General features: G+C 37.7%; 1 protein-coding gene across 2 annotated transcripts in view; it reads right to left on the reverse strand.

The window, feature by feature from the left end:
* RNF115 (ring finger protein 115) overlaps positions 1–21,672 on the reverse strand; it is a 65,650-nt gene that overhangs the window by 33,158 nt on the left and 10,820 nt on the right. Inside the window, exons 2-4 of one of the 2 annotated variants that reach the window (XM_081815838.1) lie at positions 13,085–13,143; positions 12,166–12,217; positions 9,391–9,448 (exon numbers count right to left, since the gene is read on the reverse strand). In XM_081815838.1, coding sequence (XP_081671964.1) covers positions 9,391–9,448; positions 12,166–12,217; positions 13,085–13,094 — 120 coding nt within the window. In that variant the 5' untranslated portion in view covers positions 13,095–13,143. The remainder of the gene's footprint in view (positions 1–9,390; positions 9,449–12,165; positions 12,218–13,084; positions 13,144–21,672) is intronic. The other variant, XM_006730134.3, reaches the window with a different exon arrangement.

The raw sequence follows: 21,672 nt of genomic DNA on the forward strand, positions 1-21,672 counted from the left end.
CTAATTTTTAGCTATTAGAAATAAAGTTGCTGTGAACATCTGTATACATATTTATATGTGCAGATTCGTCTTTTTTATAAAAAAAAAAACAGCTAGTATGTTTTCTTAAGTGGTTGTACCATTTTTACATTCAATTTCAGTTGTTTCACAGCCTCACCAGCAGTTCGTATGGTCAGTCTTTCAAATTTTAGCCATTCAGATAGTTGTATAGTGGTATTTCATTGTGGTTTTAACTTGCATTTCCCTAATGATTAATGATGTTGAGCATTTTTTTTTTGATGTTGAGCATTTTTTTTTGCCTGCTTATTTGCCATCTGTGTATTTTTTTTGATGAAGCAAATTGTTTAAATCTTTTGTCATTTTCGAAAAATGGGTTCTTTTCTTATTATTACATTTTAAGAGTTCTCTATGTAGTCTGGACACAAGTCCTTTATGAGATAAATGATCTGAAAACATTTTCCACCAGACTGTGGCTTGTCCCTTCATTCTTATGAAGACGAGTAAAAGTTTTTAATTTTGATGAAGTCCAATTTATCAATTTTTCCTTTTATGAGTCACACTTTTGGTGTCATATCTAAGAAATATTTGCCTAACCCAAGGTTATAAAGATTTTCTCCCGTGTTTTCTTCTTCAAGGTATAAAAAGTTTTACATTTAGGTCTACTATCCATCTTGAACTAATTTTTATATATGGTTTAAAGCATGTATCTAAGCTCATATTGTTGGTACTGTGAATATCCAAATGTTTCAGCACATTTAAAAGGCCATCCTTTTTCTCCTGGACTGCCTTTGTACCTTTGTCAAAATCAGTTGTCAATAGTGTGTGTCTGTTTCTGGACTTTGGGTATTCTGTTCTTTTGATCTATCTTTTTGACAATACCACAGCCTTGATTACTGTAGCTTTATAATAAGCTCTGAAATCAGGTATTATTAGTCCTCCAACTTTTTTCTTCTTTTTCTAAGAAGTTTTAGCTATTCTACACACCTTGCATTTCCATGTGAATTTTAAAATCTGCTTGTCAATTTCTAAGTTGACTGGGATCTTTATGGAAATTACACTGAATTATAAATGACATCCCACCAATATTGAGTTGATTCTGAGTGGGACATATTTCTCCATTTATTTAGGTGTTCTTCAATTTCTCTAAGTAACATTTTGTAGTTCTCCATGTTCAGATCTTATACATCTTTTCTGAAAAAGTATTTCATATTTGTATACTACTGTAAATTATTTTTTTTAATTTTATTTATTTATTTTGAGAGAGAGAATGAGAGAGAGAGAGTACATGAGAGTGGGAAGGGTCAGAGGGAGAAGCAGACTCCCTGCTGAGCAGGGAGTCCTATGAGGAACTCGATCCCGGAACTCCAGGATCATGACCTGAGCCGAAGGCAGTCACTTAACCAACTGAGCCACCAGGCGCCCTGTAAATTATTTTTTAAATTCGATTTCCACCAACTGTTGCTAATATCTAAATATATAATTGATTTTTGTATTTTCTTCTCCTGTAACTTTGCTAAATTCACTAGTTCTAATAGCTTTCTTACAGATTCCATCAGGTTTTCAACATAAAAGATCATGCCAACTGTGAATAGACAGTTTTACGTCTTCCTTTCCAATCTGGATACCACTTACACATCTGTCTGTCTCTACCTATCTTACCTTATTACACTGGCTAGAACCTCCAAAACAATGTTGAACACAAGTGATGAGAAAAGACATCCTGGTCTTGTTCCTGATCTTAGTTAGAAAACAATGTGTTTCACCATTATGATGTGAGTTGTAGGATTTTAGTAGATGTACTTTGTCAGATAAAGGCTGTTCCCGTCTATTTTAGTTTGCTCAGAGTTTTTATGTGTCTGATGATGTCAGATGGTTAAGTGTCTGCCTTCGGCTCAGGTCACGATCCCCAAGTCCTGGGATCGAGCCCCACATCGGGCTCCTGGCTCAGCGGGGAGCCTGCTTCTCCCTCTCCCTCTCTCCCTGCTCATGATCTCTCTCTCTCTCTCTGTGTCTCAAATGAATAAATAAAATCTTTAAAAAAAAAAAATTGATGTTAGGGATGTGAGGGTGATCTGGCTGCAACATCTGTCACCCCACTGATCGCCAGGGTTGATTCGGCTGATCTGGCTGGCTAGGCAGGGGTCCCCTTCCTCCCTCACCGCTCCATGTGCGTCCCTCCTGAAGCTGCGCACTCGGTCGAAGAGGACGACCTTCCCCAACAGAGAAGGACCGTTCTTCGGTCAAGGGTATATGAGTAGCTGCACTCCCGTTAGAACCTCCAAGAACTGATGTTAGGGGCACCTGGGTGGCTCAGTCAGTTAAGCGTCTGGCTCTTGATTTTGTCTCAGGTCATGATCTCAGGGTTGTAAGCTCGAGCCCCAAGCTGGGCTCTGTGCTGGGCATGGAGCCTGCTTAAGATTCTCTCCCTCTCCCTCTGCACCCCCAGACAAACATGTGCGCGCTCTCTCTCTTAAAAAAAAAACTGATGTTAGATTTTGTCAAATGTTTTATCTGCATCCATTGAGATGACTGTATGGTTTTTACTTTGTAGTGTACTATGAGTTACGTTGTTTGATGTTGAACTAACATTCAAATTATGAACTAACCTTCCACTCCTGAAATAAATCCCATTTGAGCATGATGTCAAACCCTTCTTAGATACTGTTGGGTTCTATTTGCTAAAATTTTGTTTAGGATTTTCACATCTGTGTTCATGAGGGGATACCGGCCTACAGTTTTCTGTTCTTGTAATATCTCTAAAAAATATTTTTTAAGTTTATTTATTTATCTATTTAAGTAATCTCTACACCCAACAGGGGGCTCAAACTCACAACCCCTAGATCAAGAGTCACATGCTCTTCCGACTGAGCCAGCCAGGTCCCTGCTAGAATTTTATTTTCAAAAAATGTTTGAACACAATTGTTTAACAAGTCCATCAAGATAACTAAGCCAGGTTTTGGCCAATAAATAAATTTCCAAAAAATTATATAATTTTTATTATTTTTATTTTCAAATTTTATTATTTTATATCTTTTTTATTTTATTATTAATTATATAATTTTATTATTTTAATATTTATAATTTTATTATTTATTTTTATTATTTTTATGTAAATTTTCACAAAGTATACCATTTTGGAAGATAATTACATGGTTACTATATGGTTAAAATGGCTGTAGAAGCATTCTACCTTTAATCTGCCATTGGTAGCAGAGTTATATGGCATTAGATTAGCAGCTCCAACCACCTCGTTATCTTATTTTGAGCTGTGTGTGAACCCAAAAGGAGGATAACTCTTGATCCTTGGTTTTTAGATACTGGAGACCGACCTTAAACTATATCTTCATCCTGAGAAAGGCAGTAGCATTTATTGGCAAACAGGCAAAGAAGTGCAGGGGTCCCATTTACCATGGAAACAAAGCTTCTACTTAGAGGTAAATGGAAAGTTGAGTAAAATTATTGCTGAGAGGACAATTTAAAAGATCTATACTTTAAAAGGTCTGTCTCCAGGAAATAGATTTGTTCAATAAATTAAGGAAAAATTAGAATAATTTTTTAAGAAGAATAATAAACTTCAGAATGATTTCGAGGAGCAGAGAGGATAACTGAAAGAAAAGTAAAAAAACATGCTCATCCTCAAATCAACTCAGGGTGCTTGGAATATAAGACTTAAAAGTAAATGGAGGGATACCTGGATGGCTCAGTTGGTTAAGCATCTGCCTTTGGCTCAGGTCATGATCCTAGGGTCCTGGGATCAAGTCCTGCATCACTTCTCCCTCTGCCTGCCACTCCCCCTATTTGTACACACTCTCGCTCGCATTCGCTCTCTGACAAATAAAATCTTTTAAAAAAAATAAAAATAAAACCTTATTAAAAAATAATAATAAAAGTAAATGGAAATGCAGAGGTTTATAATATACTGCCTAGGCAAGAAAAGGGCCCTCAAAAAGAAATCTCAAGACTATAGTTGCAACCATGGCAAATTCCTAAATTTTACCAAAATATAGAGCTCAAATGCCATTCACAAAGAAAAAATATGACGTACACCCCGATTCCCCCAGTAATATAAACACTGAGCCATTAACTGAAAGGCACCTCTTGAAAGGCACCTTTTCCCAAATGAGTTTAAATTTACAGGCCATGGACTCTGGGCAACTGCACTCGCTGAACAGAAACCGGCAAGGCTGACACCAAGAATATTTTGTTTTATCCTTTTTCCTTCAGTTACCATTAAGTTTGTGGTCTTTGCTAATTTGTGGTTATTGGTGTGAACTTATATGCACTCAATTATGGAAAGAGTTATTTTTTCAACAACTGCGAAAAGCTCAGGAGTTTTACTTGACATTTCCAAATGGACTGGATGTGAAGCAGGTACCATGAAATGAGCTCTTTTAAGTCTTCACACTAAAAAATGAGACACACGAAAGATTTGGTTGAATTTTTCAATCCAGGTTGCAACTGCTCAAAAAATGAGACACACGAAAGATTTGGTTGAATTTTTCAATCCAGGTTGCTACTGGCATCTGAGTGCAAGCCCTCTGGCTGAGACTGAGAAGAATAGCAAACAGGTAAAGGATGGTTAACCTGGGTAAGGACGGTTTAAAATCTTTAACTTCTTTTTACTAGATTGAATCATTTAAAATTGCCATTTTTGGGGGATGCCTGGGTGGCTCAGTTGGTTGAGTGTCAGACTCTTGATTTAGGCTCAGGTCATGATCTCAGGGTTGTGAGATCAAGCCCCACGTCAGGCTCTGTGCTCAGTGGGGAATCTGCTGGAGATTCTCTCCCTCAGCCCATCTGTGCTCCCTTGCCCAAGTGCACTCTCTCTAAAATAAATAAATTTCTTTAAAAAAAAAATAATAAAATTGCCATTTCTGTAGGTCAAAAATAGAATATCAACAATTTTGTTTAGTAATTTACTTTATATTGTTCTTTACCATTTCAGAGCCTTCTCCACAGGTCCCAGGAGCACACAAAAAAGAACAGAGTTGGTACTGGAGACAGTCCTTCTTTATGAAGGTAAAGGCAAAACTGTTCTTACGTATTACTGATCTCCCCCAGCTGTGACAGTCACTATTCCCACACCCCTGCTAACTTCAGGCTTAAATTACTAAACCCAAAGTGAAAAAGGAAGAATCAGATCTCTCATTTCCATCTCTGACCTCTTCATTCATTCCTCATTACTCTTCTCTACCAGAGGAGTGATGTATCTGATTGGTGAGTGACAAGAGCCTGACATCTGCTGATTCACCATTCATTCATTCATTTCTCCAATGGATGGGGTTCACGTATTAGGAAGCTACACAAATTCAAAAGAAATAGTTCTGAGTATGAATGACTGCTCCGCAACCTCTAATTCTTAGATGAGTCATCCTATATAGACTTAGGATGTCCATTTGGCCACAGATCAATTATGTTCTCCAATATGGTTGAATAAAGCTAAATTTTTATTTCCATCTGGCTTCTATATTTCTCAATGTGTTCTAGATTCAGAGGTGGAGGAAGAGATACAATCAACAATGAACTATCACATATAACCAGACATGTTTAACATAGGATAACAGTTTAATAAGTACAGTACAGACATGAAACAATATGAACTCAAAAAATTTATAATTCTTTTAATAAAAAAAGAGACAAAAAAAGATTTTTTACATAATCCTAAATAAATGTTAAAAAGCAGAAATACAATATGGTATACTGTGAATGCCTCTGAAAAAAGTAATGAATCATGCAGGCAAAAAATGTAAAGTATTATGCAAAGAAATAAAGCTAAAATAATGAGAAAACAGATTTTTCATTTTTTAAAAAAATCTTCTTAATGTTGTTATAGTATCTTTTGGTACCAATGACTCAAGACAAAACCTGAAAGGAAATGTGTAGAGAAAAGGAGCTCCTGGAATACTGCAACTCCAGATGTTTTTAGTACCTTTTTATTGTCATTATAATGCTACATCATGTACCAAAAGAAATTTTAATAAATCTAAATCAGACTGCTTCGAGCGCCCCACCCTCCTGTGTATACTGGGAGTTCTGTGTCCAGGAAGCCATCTATCTTATTTTCTGCATCGGAGGCAGCAGCCGCAAGCCACTCTTGCACTGAAGTGATCCATTTAGGTAAGCTGAGAAGCAGATCAGAGGTCTCACTGGCTCCAGGTCATGGTCAGAAGCTTTCAAGTAATCAATGAAACCCTCAGGTAGCCATGGGCTCAATTCCCCAGGTTACCACCAGGAGCCTCAATACAGCAATGTCCTTCCTCTCTACAAACTGCTAGCAACATTTTTAGATTCATTCTCCACTGACCCTCACACAATACTCAAATAAAACTCCCATTTAACTGGAAACCCTCCTCCCACCCTCACTCCAGCTTCACCCACTCTCTCTCTCCGAGACCCACTTAATAAAAAAATTTTAAAAATACTGATTTTGTTAAAAGTTTTGCTTGGACGGGCGCCTGGGTGGCTCAGATGGTTAAGCGTCTGCCTTCGGCTCAGGTCATGATCCCAGGGTCCTGGGATCGAGTCCCACATCGGGCTCCCTGCTCCTTGGGAGCCTGCTTCTCCCTCTGCCTCTCTCTCTCTCTCTGTCTCTCATGAATAAATAAATAAAATCTTTAAAAAAAAAAAAAAAAAAAAAAAAGTTTTGCTTGGACTAAGCCTCTTCTAACACATCTAGTATTTTAAGAATTCAGCTATTAGTAAACAGAAAATAACCTTTTCTCTGTACAAGGAACTCTGGCTGAAGAAAAACAACAAAATTCAGCATAAGCTTTTGCTGAAATTATAAACTAAAATATGGAAAAGGAAAATAACTTCGGTTTCTATTTATAATTTTTTAAGTGTTTTATCCGGAGACATGAATATAAAACCTTATAACTTATGAATATTATTGAGATAGTTTTCCTCACCTCATTGCGTATCTGAATTCCATCTACCCTGTAAGGCTCCAATACGTGATGCCTTGTTTTAACTTCCCAATGAGGGAGTTTTACCTTTTCCATGAAGTTTAAATAATGGCTAAAATGTATTAAAACTCACTGCATGGCAGGTACATTGGCCTACATACCTAGGATGTGTTAATTCATTTAATCCACACAATCCTATGAGGTAGATATTATTTTCCCCAATTAACAGACAAAGAAACAGACGCAAAGAAATTCTAAGTAATTTTGCCCAGGTTACATAGCCAGTTAAGTGGTGGACCCAGGATTTGAATTCAGGCAATCTTGTTCCAGGCATACTACTATGTCATTTGACCTCTCTCCCCTCCTAAACACTCCAGTCTTCCCAGAGGCTGCAGCCTACCAATCTCGCCCTTCTACTGTACTTGTTACATACGCCCCACAATAAGCTTATCACACTCTCTGTATACTCTGTTGTTTTCTTATTTGCTTCATATGTGTTTGCACTTGTTGCCCATCTAAATTATAAGATCCTTGCAGGCCAGGCAACCATGACATTTGCTTCTTGTCCCTACTTCCAGCAGAATGCTGTGTATAAAACATTCAGCTAAGAAGCTGACTGATTTAAATCCCTGGCAATTTCTGTATCATAAAGACAGGGTTTTTTTCTATTTTTTAAATGCAAAATATAATTAAAAAAGGAGCAAACTGACATACTCAGGCATGACGACAAGGGAATTCTACAGAGTGAAAACTGGGCATAATCCCGCCCTTGCTATAAACCCTAAGGGACATGAAGCCACAGGCTATGATTCGGCAAAATTAACACCTGAAGGATAGCTCATGCCACCAGTGACAGATTTAGCAATACTAAAGTTAGGACAATGACTACCTATATTTATTTTTCTTCTTAATGCATCTCCCCCGATGAGTCATATCTATAAAACTGACAGACCAATGTTTTTCCATTTCCTAAGAGACTTACATTTAAAGAAAATCAGATGAAGTTTCTTCAGCATATGCATAATCAGTAAGCAACAATCTGTGTTATCAGGAATAGCACACACAGGGAAACACATACTAAAATCAAAAAGGCTTCCAGGCCTGGCAAGCATAATAAATTTTAAATAATGTTTTTCAATCCATCAAAACGAGAAAAATAGGAGTTCAAAGACATGAAAAGTCTTGCAAAGCACACTCTAATCGGCCCATGTACTAAGGCACTTCAGAGTTAACCAAAAAACTTAAAACTGGATATTAAGAAGTACACAGACTATAAGTAAAAGAAAATATCCTTAGTAAAACAGGAATTTTACTCAAACATTTAAGCAAGCTTCCTGAGTATAATTCTAACATAAAAATCTAGGGGACTACAGATCTTAAGATAATTTTCAGAGGATAAAGGAGAGAGGATTAGGGTTTTATGGGCTTCTTACTGAACACCAATTGTCCAATGCACTGCTAACAGTTTTACTTTACCCACAAATAAATAAATATCAGAAAATTTTGCTAGCTTTCTAGGCAGCTGAGATTTCTCTGGAAAAGGCTAATGTGATCATGAAACACACACACACACACACAAATCATGATTATGGGATTTAATATTTTTTTCTTTTAGCATCTGTTAGCTTTCTAAAGCCAACCAAGTTGTGTGGCAATAGAAGCAAAAGCAAACCAGTGTTTCTTGTACGATGAGATAGATGGTCTGTCTTTTTTATGGGCTCGAAATGATTAAAAACAGAATTTAATGCCACTTACTTGTACACTTAAAAATGGTTAAAATGGTCCAAAAAAAACTAAACAAGAGATTTTGAATCAATGAATGAAATGAGAAAAAAAAAAATTACTCTGAATTTAATGTAAAATGGTATTCCAAGATGCAAACTAATGCCTTATTTTCAAATCACAGTTAAGATTTTTTTCCCAGAACTGTGAATGCTACATTACATACAGAACTGGAAATTAATTATAGGTCCCACCTTGAGATCTGGAAGGCAAGTAAATACCATATCCTGAACCTGGCCCCCAATTCCAATCATACCAAACCACCATGTTTGTTAGAGGCCATCTCTAAAAACCAGTACCTCTGTGTAAAGCTGAATGGTGACTTCAATTACAACTCATTCTGGCCTGCTCTTTACTTGGCTGTCACACCACCAAAGCAGTCTATAGCACTGTTATTTCACAAACAACACAAGCTTTTTTCTTCTCTCACACAATATACACAATTAAGGAAGTAGAAAACAGAATTGAAAACACCACCAGGTTTAAAACAACACAGATCAAGGAGTTTCCTCTCTCTTTTGGTTTACCAAAAGTAACATGCCAAAGGCCCAACTACTAAAAACACAAATCTTTCTAAGGGCTACTCTTGCCCACATTTTTCTTATACATTCTGATGTTTTGCTGCACTGGGAGGTGAAAATCTGTCATGGTTTTAACATCCACCTACTACATACGGAATCCCTACAGCCAAAGGAAAACTTACCTCTGCAAAATGTGTTGATGTGCTATTGTCTATCCGGCTGCCACCACTACCTAAAAAACTGAAGAGAAAAAGGAATGAGTACTGATTCTATTCCTAGGAACAAGCTTCCCTCCCAGAAGCTAAATATAGAATGGTACAATGAGAACAAGGCCCAATAAGGAAAAATAACTCATCCCAACGTGACACCTACGAAGGAAATTATGAAGAACTGGCATGTGGATTAATCTATGAAAAATATTGTAACAAACTACAAAATCAAGTACAAATCAAGTGAAAAATTGGAAAGACGGGCCACCACAAAGTAGGAAGAAGGAACTACAGCCAGCAATGCAATTCAAATTTGATCTGGCAAAAGAAGAAACACATTTATTCTCAAGGAGGCAAAGAAATAAAACAAGATTCTCAAAATAATGTTTGCTAAAAAATCATTCAACCACCAGGTGAACACAACATTTGAGCCTACTTGGGAATGATTAAATATAGTACTATAAGGCGTCTGGTACTATAGTTAGCACATTATAAAAGATCTCAATAAATATTTTTTTCTTGATAGTTTATCCTATTCTTTCATTATCCTACCCATCCTTCAGGGCCCATCTCAAATGCTACCTCCTCCTTTTCTGAACTCACCAACCAAACGAGGATCCACACCCCTCTGCACTCTGACTGATTCTAAATTCTACCTTATTATAAATATCTAGAATTTATCTCATCCACTTCTAACCCTTTCCCTCCTTTCATAAATATAAATTCAGTGCGCCTGGGTGGCTCAGTCGGTTAAGCGTCTGCCTTCAGCTCAGGTCATGATCCCAGGGTCCTGGAATGGAGTCTTGCATCCGTCTACCTCTCCCTCTGTCCCTCCCCTCTGCTCGTTCTCTCTCTCTCTCAAATTAATAAATAAAATCTTAAAAACATATATATAAATAAAACACATATATATGTATCTATAAATTCAGAGGGTAAAGACTATGTTAATACCACACATATAGGTAAAGTGTTTATTGTGTGTCAGACATTATACAGAGCACTCATCACTTTTGAAAAACCCTGCAACGTCACATCATATATCGATAACTTGAAAATAAAAGTTGTTGAGTTAATACTGAATGTGTAAATAGGGGCGCCTGGCTGACTCTTGTCGGTAGAGCATGTGACTCTTGATCTCAGGGTTGTAAGTTCAAGCCCCACGTTGGGTGTAGAGATTACTTAAAAAAAAAAAAAAGTGCAAACAATAAAATAACTACTCCTAAAGACTAGGGAGAAATATTAGATCCCACTGTTCCCATGAAATCTGCAAAAAAGGAGAGTAAAATGGCTAACATTTTGTGGGGAAAGGAATTGGAAGAATCACAAGAACTACTAGTTATCACTTTTACTTCAAGAAACACAAGCCTATGCACAAACGTGTACACACACTCACCCCAAATACAAGTCTACAAACTACTACAGATAGCTTTCATTTTCTGAACACCAATCCAGGCACTGCGCTCAGCTAATTGAGGAAACAAACACACTTTGGTTAGTCTGAAACCAAAAGTGAAAAAGCAAAGCTAATGCCATTTTCTATGTAGTCATGCTCAGGCCTTATTCACTAATTAGAAACCATTAAACACTTGCATTTGTTTCAGAAGTTAAAAACATTCAAATGAAGAACAAGCCCAGATGTACTGGTATATTTATGCTAAATAAGTAAATAATTCAACTACCACCGTGTACCCATTTTATTGCTCAAGCCTAGACAGGCTTCCCAAGCTCCTTCCTGCCTTTACTACATTGTTTCAGGGATTCAAATATCCTTGGTAATTAAAGCTATCAACTCTGTCTTTATAGTTCTGCTCCCCCTGAAACTTCCTCAGCATTCCCTTTCCTTCAAATTCCTCCATATTTTAAGAGTGACAGGGCTAATCATAGAGGAGGGATAATAAAAACAACCACATTGTTCCGAGAGATGTTACAAAACTTAAGAAAACTTACAAGATGCCCTTCTGATCAATGTCTAGCAGCACATGGAGCCCATTATCCAACATTTACCTGTAAGGACCTCCTATCAGTAATTTTTACCATCCACTACTTACCACTGTAATCGCTAAGTATTCAAAAATCAGCAAATGTTTATGAACTTAATAGAAAGTGAATACCATGCTACCTCTAAGATACTGATTCTAAGAAAAACATTTCTTCCACCATTTAAAACATCGATCCTTCAAAAGACATCAAATCTGTACATTTGAGCATTTGCTACTAATAGCACCTGTACAGGTCAATCTTTGGCCTACAAAGGCACAAATAAAAGAATTAAATCAAGTGAAAGCAGGATCCATAAAGTTCATAGTTCCTTTCTAAAAAAAGATTCATCCTGCAGGTAATCACTATCCGCATTTATAACCATACTTTGTACACAGGGCTAAAGAAACCAGGATTACTACTTAAAAAACTTAGGAAAAAGAAAATCCATTAACTGCCTCCCAACAACCAATATGCTCTTTATTTAACACATGCAGAACACAAGGGTTTGCATAAGTATTTGATGCCATTATAACAGCATACATAAAAAGCTGCCCCAAGTTAGCATGCTATTCACACAAAATTTCTCATTTCACTGTCATGCTAATCTTACAGGTTTAGAGCTGGTATTGTTATTCAAAACCAAGATTATTAGATCACCATGTAAGTGTTCCAAACTTGATCCCATGCCATATACTGCCCCAGAAGCTCCAGTTCATTTATATATATATAATTACCACTCATTAATAAAGTTAAACTAATAGTACATACTGTAAAATGTGTAGTTTTTCCTGGTTGTGGAAGCGACCTTCAACTTTAGAGTCTGCCAACAGCAACAGTAAAGGAATTATTTACGTCCATTAAAATCTCCAAAGTCACTCCAAGATTAAAAGAAGCTTCAGATTACAGGTTCTTTTAATCCAGTCAGATTTCTTCAATTGTCCAAATTGTCTAATCACATAGCCACAAAAGAACAAATGTGCCAAAAAAGGCCACCCTACCAATGCTATTCTACTTTTTATTAAGTTTTTATAGTTTTATTCATATTAACCAAGAAGTATTATAAAATACTGTCACCTTCAGAAATAGTTCCCCCTTTTATGGGTTTTATATCTTTAGTAAGACCAATGAGAGCCAATTTCAAGCATTATGAACCCAATTAATATTACAGCAATAAGATGGCGTAAGTCTGACTGCAATAATTTTAGTAAGAATAAGGATCCTAAGGCTTCCTCAAAGCAGAGTAATAACTCAGTTTCCCTGGCTAGACCAGCCTGTTTACCTTATTAGATAGATATCTTTGTCAGAAGTCACTCCCGAGCCAACCAAAGAGGTATAACAGCGATTTACCTTTAGGCAACAGCATGGTCACTAAAAACCACCCAATAATCTAAAGGGACACCAAAGACTCAGAAAATAAATAAAAATTTACCAGATTTACTCTGATATGGATATAGAGGTTTCAAAGGAATGCCACACACAATCAGAAGCAGTGGATCTCATCACACCCACTATCAGATCACATCCCAAATTTTCCCATTTTTATTACCCTTCCCTCTTCTTCCCTCTCTCCCTCTTATGCAGAGAGCATAAGTTTTAAGACAAATTTCTTTCTATTCATTCAGCTGATGCTGATAGAAAATAATTTGGTTAACAGAACGCCTGATTTATTCATGAGCTTGTACAATACCTGGAATCATCTGTCACTTCTTCAATAAAGCCTGATTCACATCTGGGACAAATATATTCCTATAAAAGAAAGGAAGAAATAAAAGTCTTTCATTAGAAAGCTAAGCATACAGTTTCAGAGTAATACGCAGTATACAAGCTGATGTGAAGAAATGTTACATGTACTTGCTGATTCCAAGGATAGTTTTTTTTATTACACTCTGGCAAATAAAGAATTCGATAAGAAGTTCGCAGAATGGCTTCCTAAGCAGTTCCCCCCTGGAGATCTCCCACTGAGAGGAAGAATGTCAGATTTTTGTTTTTTAATTTGGGTTGATTTTTTAAAAACTGGAATAAATTCACGATCTAATTTTCTCTTCAAATCTAATGAAAAATCTCCACTAGTTATCAGAACAGTATAAGATTATAAAACTGATGGGTACAAAAACTGTTATTTTTTTACTATATACATGTAGAAGACACAAACTGAATCACAGTATAAATCAACTGCAGACTAGGAATTTACAATGAAGTTTTACAGTATTTCTTTTTTTTTTTTTTAAGATTTTATTTATTTGACAGAGAGAGACACAGCGAGAGAGGGAACACAAGCAGGGGGAGTGGGAGAGGGAGAAGCAGGCTCCCCGCCGAGCAGGGAGCCTAATGTGGGACTCGATCCCAGAACCCTAGGATCATGACCTGAGCCGAAGGCAGACTCTTAACGACTGAGCCATCCAGGCGCCCCAGTTTTACAGTATTTCTAATCTATTTTTTGACTACCAATGGTTCCAAATAAAAGTTAATATTCCCAGGCATTTAACAGAAATATTAATTCGAATAACTGGAACAATTCCATTAAATCAGCTTCTATTTCCTTCAGTACCATGAATCTTTCTTTTAAATAAATATCAAGCATTGGCAGTGATAAGAAAGAATACACTTAGGGGCACTTGGGTGGCTCAGTCGGTTAAGTGTCTGCCATAGGCTCAAGTCATGATCCCAGGGTCCTGGGATAGATGTCTGGCTCACTGCCCAGCTCAGCGGGGAGTCTGTTTCTCCCTCTGTCCTCCCCCCACTCATGCTCTCTCTCTCTCTCTCTCACTCTATCAAATAAATAAATAAATTATTAAAAAAGAAAAAGAAAGAATACACTTTAAGGGTGCCTAGATGGCTCAGTCAGTTAAGCATCTGACTCTTGATTTCAGCTCAAGTCATGATCTCAGGGTGGTGAGATCAAGCCCCCAGCTGGGCTCCACATTCTGCATGGAGTCTGAGTTTCTCTCCCTCCGCCCCTCCCCCAGCTCATGCACTCGCTCCTGTGCTCTCTCTCTCAAATAAGTAAATCTTAAAATAATAATAATAGTAATAATATACTTTAGAGACTGCCTTATATACTTTTATTTTTTTTACCATCCTAAAGTATTTTATCATCCACTTTATCGTACTTCTTAAAAATATATTTTAACTACCTATTAAAATAGACATTTTCAACTATTTTCTTGCTCCCTGTATTCTCTAAACCCTAAATAAACTTTGTCTTATCAGAAAGTGATGTAAGCCGTATTTGGCTAGTCAAAGACAGTCAGAATGGTAACTTAAATATTCAAATGCTTTCTTAAAAAAGATCTAAAGAGAGGTGCCTGGGTGGCGCAGTCGGTTAAGTGTCTGACTCTTGGGTCTCAGCTCTGGTCGTGATCTCAGGATCTTGGGATCAAAACCCAAGTCAGGGTCCGAGCTCAGCAGGGAGCCTGCTTAAGATTCTCTCTACTGGGGGCACCTGGGTGGCTCAGTTGGTTGAGCATCTGCGTTTGGCTCAGGTCATGATCCCACGGTCCTGGGATTGAGCCCCGATTTGAGCTCCCTGCTCAGTGGAAAGTCTGCTTCTGACCTCTCCTTCTGCCCAGCATCCCCCCTACCCCGACCCCGACCCTCCCCCCCCGCCCCGCTCGTGCTCTCTGGCGCTCTCTCTCTCACTTGCTCTTGCTGTATCTCAAATAAATAAAATCTTTAAAAAATAAAGGTTCTTAAAAAAAAAATTCTCTCTCCCTCTGCCCCTCCCCCTTGCTCTCTCTCTAAAAAAGGAAATAAATAAATCTTTAAAAAAAGAAAACCAGGGGCGCCTGGGTGGCTCAGTCATTAAGCATCTGCCTTCGGCTCAGGTCATGATGCCAGGATCCTGGGATCGAGCCCCGCGTTCGGCTCCATGCTCAGCAGGAAGCTTGCTTCTTCCTCTCCCACTCCCCCCCACTCCCCCTGCTTGTGTTCACTCTCTTGCTGTCTCTCTGTCACATAAATAAATAAAATTTAAAAAAAAAAAAGAAAGAAAGAAAGGAGGAGGGGCAAACCAAGGATAATGACCCATATATGTCTGGCACTATGGAAATTTCTCCTCTGCTTCAACATTAACACATCAAATCATCACACTAACCCCCCCACCACCAAAATACTGCCAACATATATAGTCCCCACTGTCACAAAGTCTTATCAAAAAAATTCATTAGGTCATTTCTATCATTTCATCTGTAAAAGAGAAGTAAAACAAACCTAGGTTAATTACCCAGAATCTTTGGAATTTGGAACCTTGTTGTTTGCACCAAACTAAGCTGCTTTCCCCCCGAGGGTCTAAAAGTTTATTGTATAAAACTCTAGTGAAGATACTCAGTAGCAGGTACACTTGAATGAACTGCTTCAGATGGTCCACTGCCTGTTCCATCTAAAAATACCCATAAACAGAAATATTTTTCACCGTTAATCGTCTGAATCAGGAACAACTCCCTAAGTATAGCCTAGCCCTGATGCTTACCCACTTAGAAGAATAGCACAAGAGTGCACTTGTAATACTGAAGAGAAAGGGAAAGGGTGGTTTTAATGCATTATTTTCTTTTCCTTAAAATTCAAGGGATCAATTATCAAAATATGTTAGGTTTTAGCAGGACAATGAGCTACAAGCCAAGACTTATTTATATTAAGTCCCACACTGAAATGTGGATACTCTTGAACTTTATGCAAATTTGTATCCAATATTTATTCAGAACATGAAACAGACTTTCTACTTATTTCCTAATTCCCACAGCTTTGCTTTTCTACATGTTCACTGTCAGCACCTAAGTAGTTTTTTTATTTTATCTAAAACAGAAGCCTATTTACCCCAAAGATACAAATGTAGTAATCCAAAAGTGATCCCCAATGTTTATAGCAGCAATGTCCACAATAGCCAAACTATAGAAAAGAGCCCAGATGTCCATCCACAGATGAATGGATAAAGATGTGGCGTGTATATATATACACAATGGCATACTACTCAGCCATCAAAAAAATTGAAATCTTGCCATTTGCAATGATGTGGATGGAACTAGAGGGTATTATGCTAAGCGAAATAAGTCAGATCAAGACAATTATCATATGATCTCACTCATATGTGGAATTTAAGAAACAAAACAGAGGATCATAGAGGAAAGGAGGGAAAAATAAAACAAGACAAAATCAGAGGAGACAAACCATAACAGACTCTTAATCATAGGAAACAAACTGAGGGCTGCTGGAGGGGAGGAGAGAGGGGAGGGGGTGATGGATGTTAAGGAGGGCACGTGACGTGATGAACACTGGGTATTATGTAAGACTGATGAATCGCTGAACTCTAACTCTGAAACTAATAATACATTATATGTTAATTAATTGAATTTAAATTAAAAAAAATAAAACAGAAGCCTATTTTCTGTCTTGTCTGACAGTCAAAAACTAAGATCACAATATTTAGTCCTATCCTCTTGTTCATATTCTCTTTGAGTATCACCTCGCAAAACCGCTCAGAAATTCTTAATTGGAAGAATTAGGAACATGCACTGTTTGAAACACGTCATAGCTCCTAGACCAGAACCCACCACACCCTGAATTTCATGCCAGCTCACATCTGTAGGTCAAAGACACTGCTTTTTTCTAGAGATGTTTTCCATAAATCCCCTATGATCATTTCTTTTCAAACCAAGGTATACTTCATCCCTTTTCAAAAGCATCGAGTGTACCCCAAAACAAAGATAACAGAACTCTAGAGTTCTGTTTCCAGTTCCAGCATTACCTTCATGGTCTTTGTGAAGACCTATTTCTCCATCTGTAAAACTAGAGCACAAATGCTGTCCTTTTACTTGTCTCCCCCAACTCTACTTCAGGAAAACAAGAAAGTCTCACTCATTCATGTGGCCAACTACTCATTTAAAAGGAAGATGAAAGTTTCCAGTTTAAGCATTTGAACTCCAAAAATCTTAAGTGATTGTTCCCTTGGCTATTAATCAGAAAGAAAACCAGTTTACAAAAAAAAAAAGAAAAAAGAAAGAACATCCAGCTACATACAGTTTAAGTGTTATACAAAGATACCTATACAATTTAAATACTGTTTGAAGAGCCGTGATTCAGTTCCAGGCCAATAAAACTGCTTTGATTTATGGTCTCACTCCCTAAGAATAGTAACATATACAACCTTCATCATTTTGTTCCTTCATTCCAGGCCATGACTGAACATTGACAGTACCAGGGACTCCAAACAGGAGTGTATATCAACCAACCTTCTTCAGCACATTGTGAAACAAGACAGAAAATTAGGTCACATGGGATCAAACATCCTTGATACAAGCTTGATCAGATGAATAAGCAGCCAAATTTTCTAAGAAAAAAAAAAACAGACTAAACTACAAAAATTATCAGAGAAAAAGTTAACTTCATGTAACACAATATAGCCAGAACAGATTTAGTTATAATGTTCTGTGCTTGCTCCCACTAAAGGCAGCAAGAAGGAGGACAACCCAGTGGCACAGATATAAAATGGTAAATGATACAAAAAGTTTGCCTTTAGCTCTGATGTGTTCCACTGGTTTGGAAGAAAACTTTTATCTTCTTACATTCAGCTGAGGCTGACAGAATCTTCTTACATAAACTGACAACATTCATTCTCCCAGAAAACATATTTGAAGCTCTCCATTCCCAGCACTGTGGAGAAAGAAAAGCATGCTTGGTAGGGAAAGAAAAATAACTTGGGATTAAAAGTCACTGAAATCATGTACAAAGTATACGTTCTAATGAAATCACTTAAGGAAGTAAAGCTTCATAAAATAAACTTCTCTGAATATCCTAATCTTAGGTACTTAGCCTCGAAATAAGAACTGAACAATGTTTCAGAACAGCCTAAGTGGTTAAAAGTAGTGAATCTGAAGTTTAAACAAAACTGGACTGGAAGCACAGAGAAACAAACCAACTGTGAAGTCACACTTCATCAATGAAATAGGGCCTGGAACATAAAGTTTTCAACAAATTGTAGATTCTAATAAACTCCTCTGAGCAATTTTAATGTGGAGCATTTCTTAAACCATGTTCCACAAGATATTAAATCAGTGGTCTGTTAAAAAGAAAAAACAAATCTGGAAAAGGTTGGATTAAACAATATTATTAAGTATGCTGCTTTACTGAATGATTTTTCAGAACCATTAATATGCCATTCTGTGTGGTAAAGGGGTAAATGGAGGAATGGAGACAAGAAGATTTAGTATGTAGCATTCTACCATGATTCTGAATTCATAGTTAAGTCTCCTGGCACACAGTTTTGAGAAACACCAATTTAGACTGATCTCCTGATTTTTAGATTCCATAAAGCAGTTCAATTTTAAAGCTTTTATTTATTTAAGTAATCTCTACATCCAACATGGGGTTCAAATTCATGACCCTGAGGTCAAGAGTCACATGCTCTTCCGACTGAGCCAGCCAGGCACCCCAAAGCAGTTCAATTTTAAAATTTAAAAATTAAGAACCCACACAAGATTGTCAACTTTTCTATTCTGCCAAGTAAAAACATTTTTTTTTTTTTTAAATCATCAACTACTATCACCGTCATTTCATTTTAAAAGTATCAGTTTAGGGATGCCTGGGTGGCTCAGTCGGGTAAGCGTCTGCCTTGGCTCAGGTCACGATTCCAGGGCCCTGGGATAGAGTCCTGCATCAGGCTCCTCGCTCAGGAGGGAGCCTGCTTCTCCCTCTGCCAGCCACTCCCCCTGCCTGTGGCCTCTCTCTTTCTGACAAATAAATAAACAAAAAATATATATTTATCAGTTTAAAACCAAAAAGGTAGGGGCGCCTGGGTGGCTCAGTCGGTTAAGCGACTGCCTTCGGCTCAGGTCATGATCCTGGAGTCCCGGGATCGAGTCCCACATCGGGCTCCCTGCTCGGCGGGGAGTCTGCTTCTCCCTCTGACCCTCCTCCCTCTCGTGCTGTCTCTCATTCTCTCTCATAAATAAATAAATAAAATCTTTAAAAAAAAAAAAAAAGGTAGGAATAAAGACCTTTAGATTACATTAAGTAACAGCCTTTGAAATAAAATAATTTAGCACCATTCTCCTTTCTACCATGTGCCCACAAGAGCAATCCCTGAACCTCTGATGTATACCTCTTCATCTAAATACAGTAGTACAGACATTCCATCAATGAGATAAGAGAACTTTATAAATATGATCTAATTCACTTCAGGGACTCTCAGGTCAGTAAAGATCACATACAAACTGGTTGATCAAAGTAGTCATTGAGCTTTACAAGGTAAGAAAATAATGAGTTAACTGAAGAACTTTAAAAATTAAAAGAAACAAAGATTTTATAAGAATAGCCCTGGGAGCACCTGGGTGGCACAGTCGTTAAGCGTCTGCCTTCCACTCAGGTCATGATCCCAGGGTCCTGGGATTGAGCCCCGCATCCGGCTCCCTGCTTGGCAGGAAGCCTGCTTCTCCCTCTCCCACTCCCCCTGCTTGTGTTCCCTCTCTCGCTGTGTCTCTCTCTGTCAAATAAATAATAAAATCTTTAAAAAAAAGAATAGCCCTGAAAATCAAATTATCCCAGGCCAAATTTACCTGTCACAGAGTCCCAAGTCTTCAAAAAATGAGGTTTTACTTTATTCAATCAACATTACCAGCATTAAGAGTGTACTGTTTTGTTTCATTTAACAAAAGAAAATCTCAGCATTGCTTTTTTTTAAGATTTTATTTATTTATTTGAGAGAGAGAATGAGAGAGAGCATGAGAGGGGGGAGGGTCAGAGGGAGAAGCAGACTCCCTGCTGAGCAGGAAGCCCGATGCGGGACTCGATCCCGGGACTCCAGGATCATGACCTGAGCCAAAGGCAGTCGCTTAACCAACTGAGCCACCCAGGCGCCCCAGCATTGCTTTATATTATGATGTCCTCAATCTTAATATTTTCAAGATTGTTCATTATCATAAAACAAGATAATATACTTTGTAACTTATAAAGGAGATTCATTTCAGAAGTAAAATCTATATCCGAGTAATATTCAGTGGGGGGGGGAGAAAGAATTCAGTGGGTATCACATGATCTATGTGGGAAAACTACAGAAAATTCCTTCATACAAAATCCAAAAATACCCATAAGCTCAAATCACAAACCAACAGGAATAAACACAACTGCCTCATTTTACAGACATGGAAAACTAAGGCCCTTGAAAGATTCAGTAATGCGGCGCCTGGGTGGCTCAGTCGGTTAAGCGTCTGCCTTCGGCTCAGGTCTTGATCCCAGAGTCCTGGGATCCAGCCCTGCTTCTCCCACTCCCTCTCCCTCTGCAGCTCCCCCTGCTAGTGCACTCTCTCTCTCTCTGTCAAATAAACAAATAAAATCTTAAAAAAAAAGAAAAAAAATTGCTTTAAAAAAAAAGATTCAGTAATTTGTTTAAAGATTAAAATGAGACTTTTTTCCCCCACAATGCTATAATACTATTTACATATAATAAATAAAACCACATGTAGAAAGGTCTGATAACAGTTGCAAAAGGAGGGCTAATGGTTAGTTCTACAGCTTACAGCCAGTTTGTTTATTCTGAAAGCCCTATCCTTTTAAACAGTTCTTAGACCTACAATGGGCAAAAATACATTTGCTCTAATACTAAGATAATCATTATTTTACTCTTTAAACAGAAAGTCCAAAGGAGGAGGAAATATTTAAATCCTAATTCTACTACTCATTTATCCCAACATTTTATGATCTCCTTACTTCTTGACATAGTCTTCCTAGTACAGCTCCTAAAATATAGTAGGCACCAACAGTTCTTGAATGAATGCAAACAGAGTACTGTTATTACTAAATGATCTAATGCCTATATATTTTGATATCATCAAACACAAACCAATTTCTAAGCACTATACTTCACAAATACAGTATATATGTGTAACCTCAAAGAAAATATCCAGACTTAGGGCACCTGGGTGGCTCAGTCTTTAAGTGTCTGCCTTTGGCTCAGGTCTTGATCCCACTGAAGCCCTGCATCAGGCTCCCTGCTCCACGGGAAGCCTGCTTCCCCCTCTCCCACTGCCCCTGCTTGTGTTCCCTCTCTTGCTGTGTCTCTCTCTGTCAAATAAATAAATAAAATCCTTAAAAAAAAAAGGAAGAAGAAGAAAATATCCAGACTCAATTATACTCAGGAAGAGAAACAGACATACTTCGGACCCTTTAATTTTATAGCAATAGTGTTACAGCTGAGATAGACCTATCTACTGAACTTATTAAAAACCTTGGGAACTCGGGCGCCTGGGTGGCTCAGTCGTTAAGCATCTGCCTTCCGCTCAGGTCATG

Source organism: Leptonychotes weddellii, chromosome 4 (assembly GCF_054177405.1).
Source record: "Leptonychotes weddellii isolate Sample4059 chromosome 4, ASM5417740v2, whole genome shotgun sequence".
Classification (NCBI taxonomy): domain Eukaryota; kingdom Metazoa; phylum Chordata; class Mammalia; order Carnivora; family Phocidae; genus Leptonychotes; species Leptonychotes weddellii.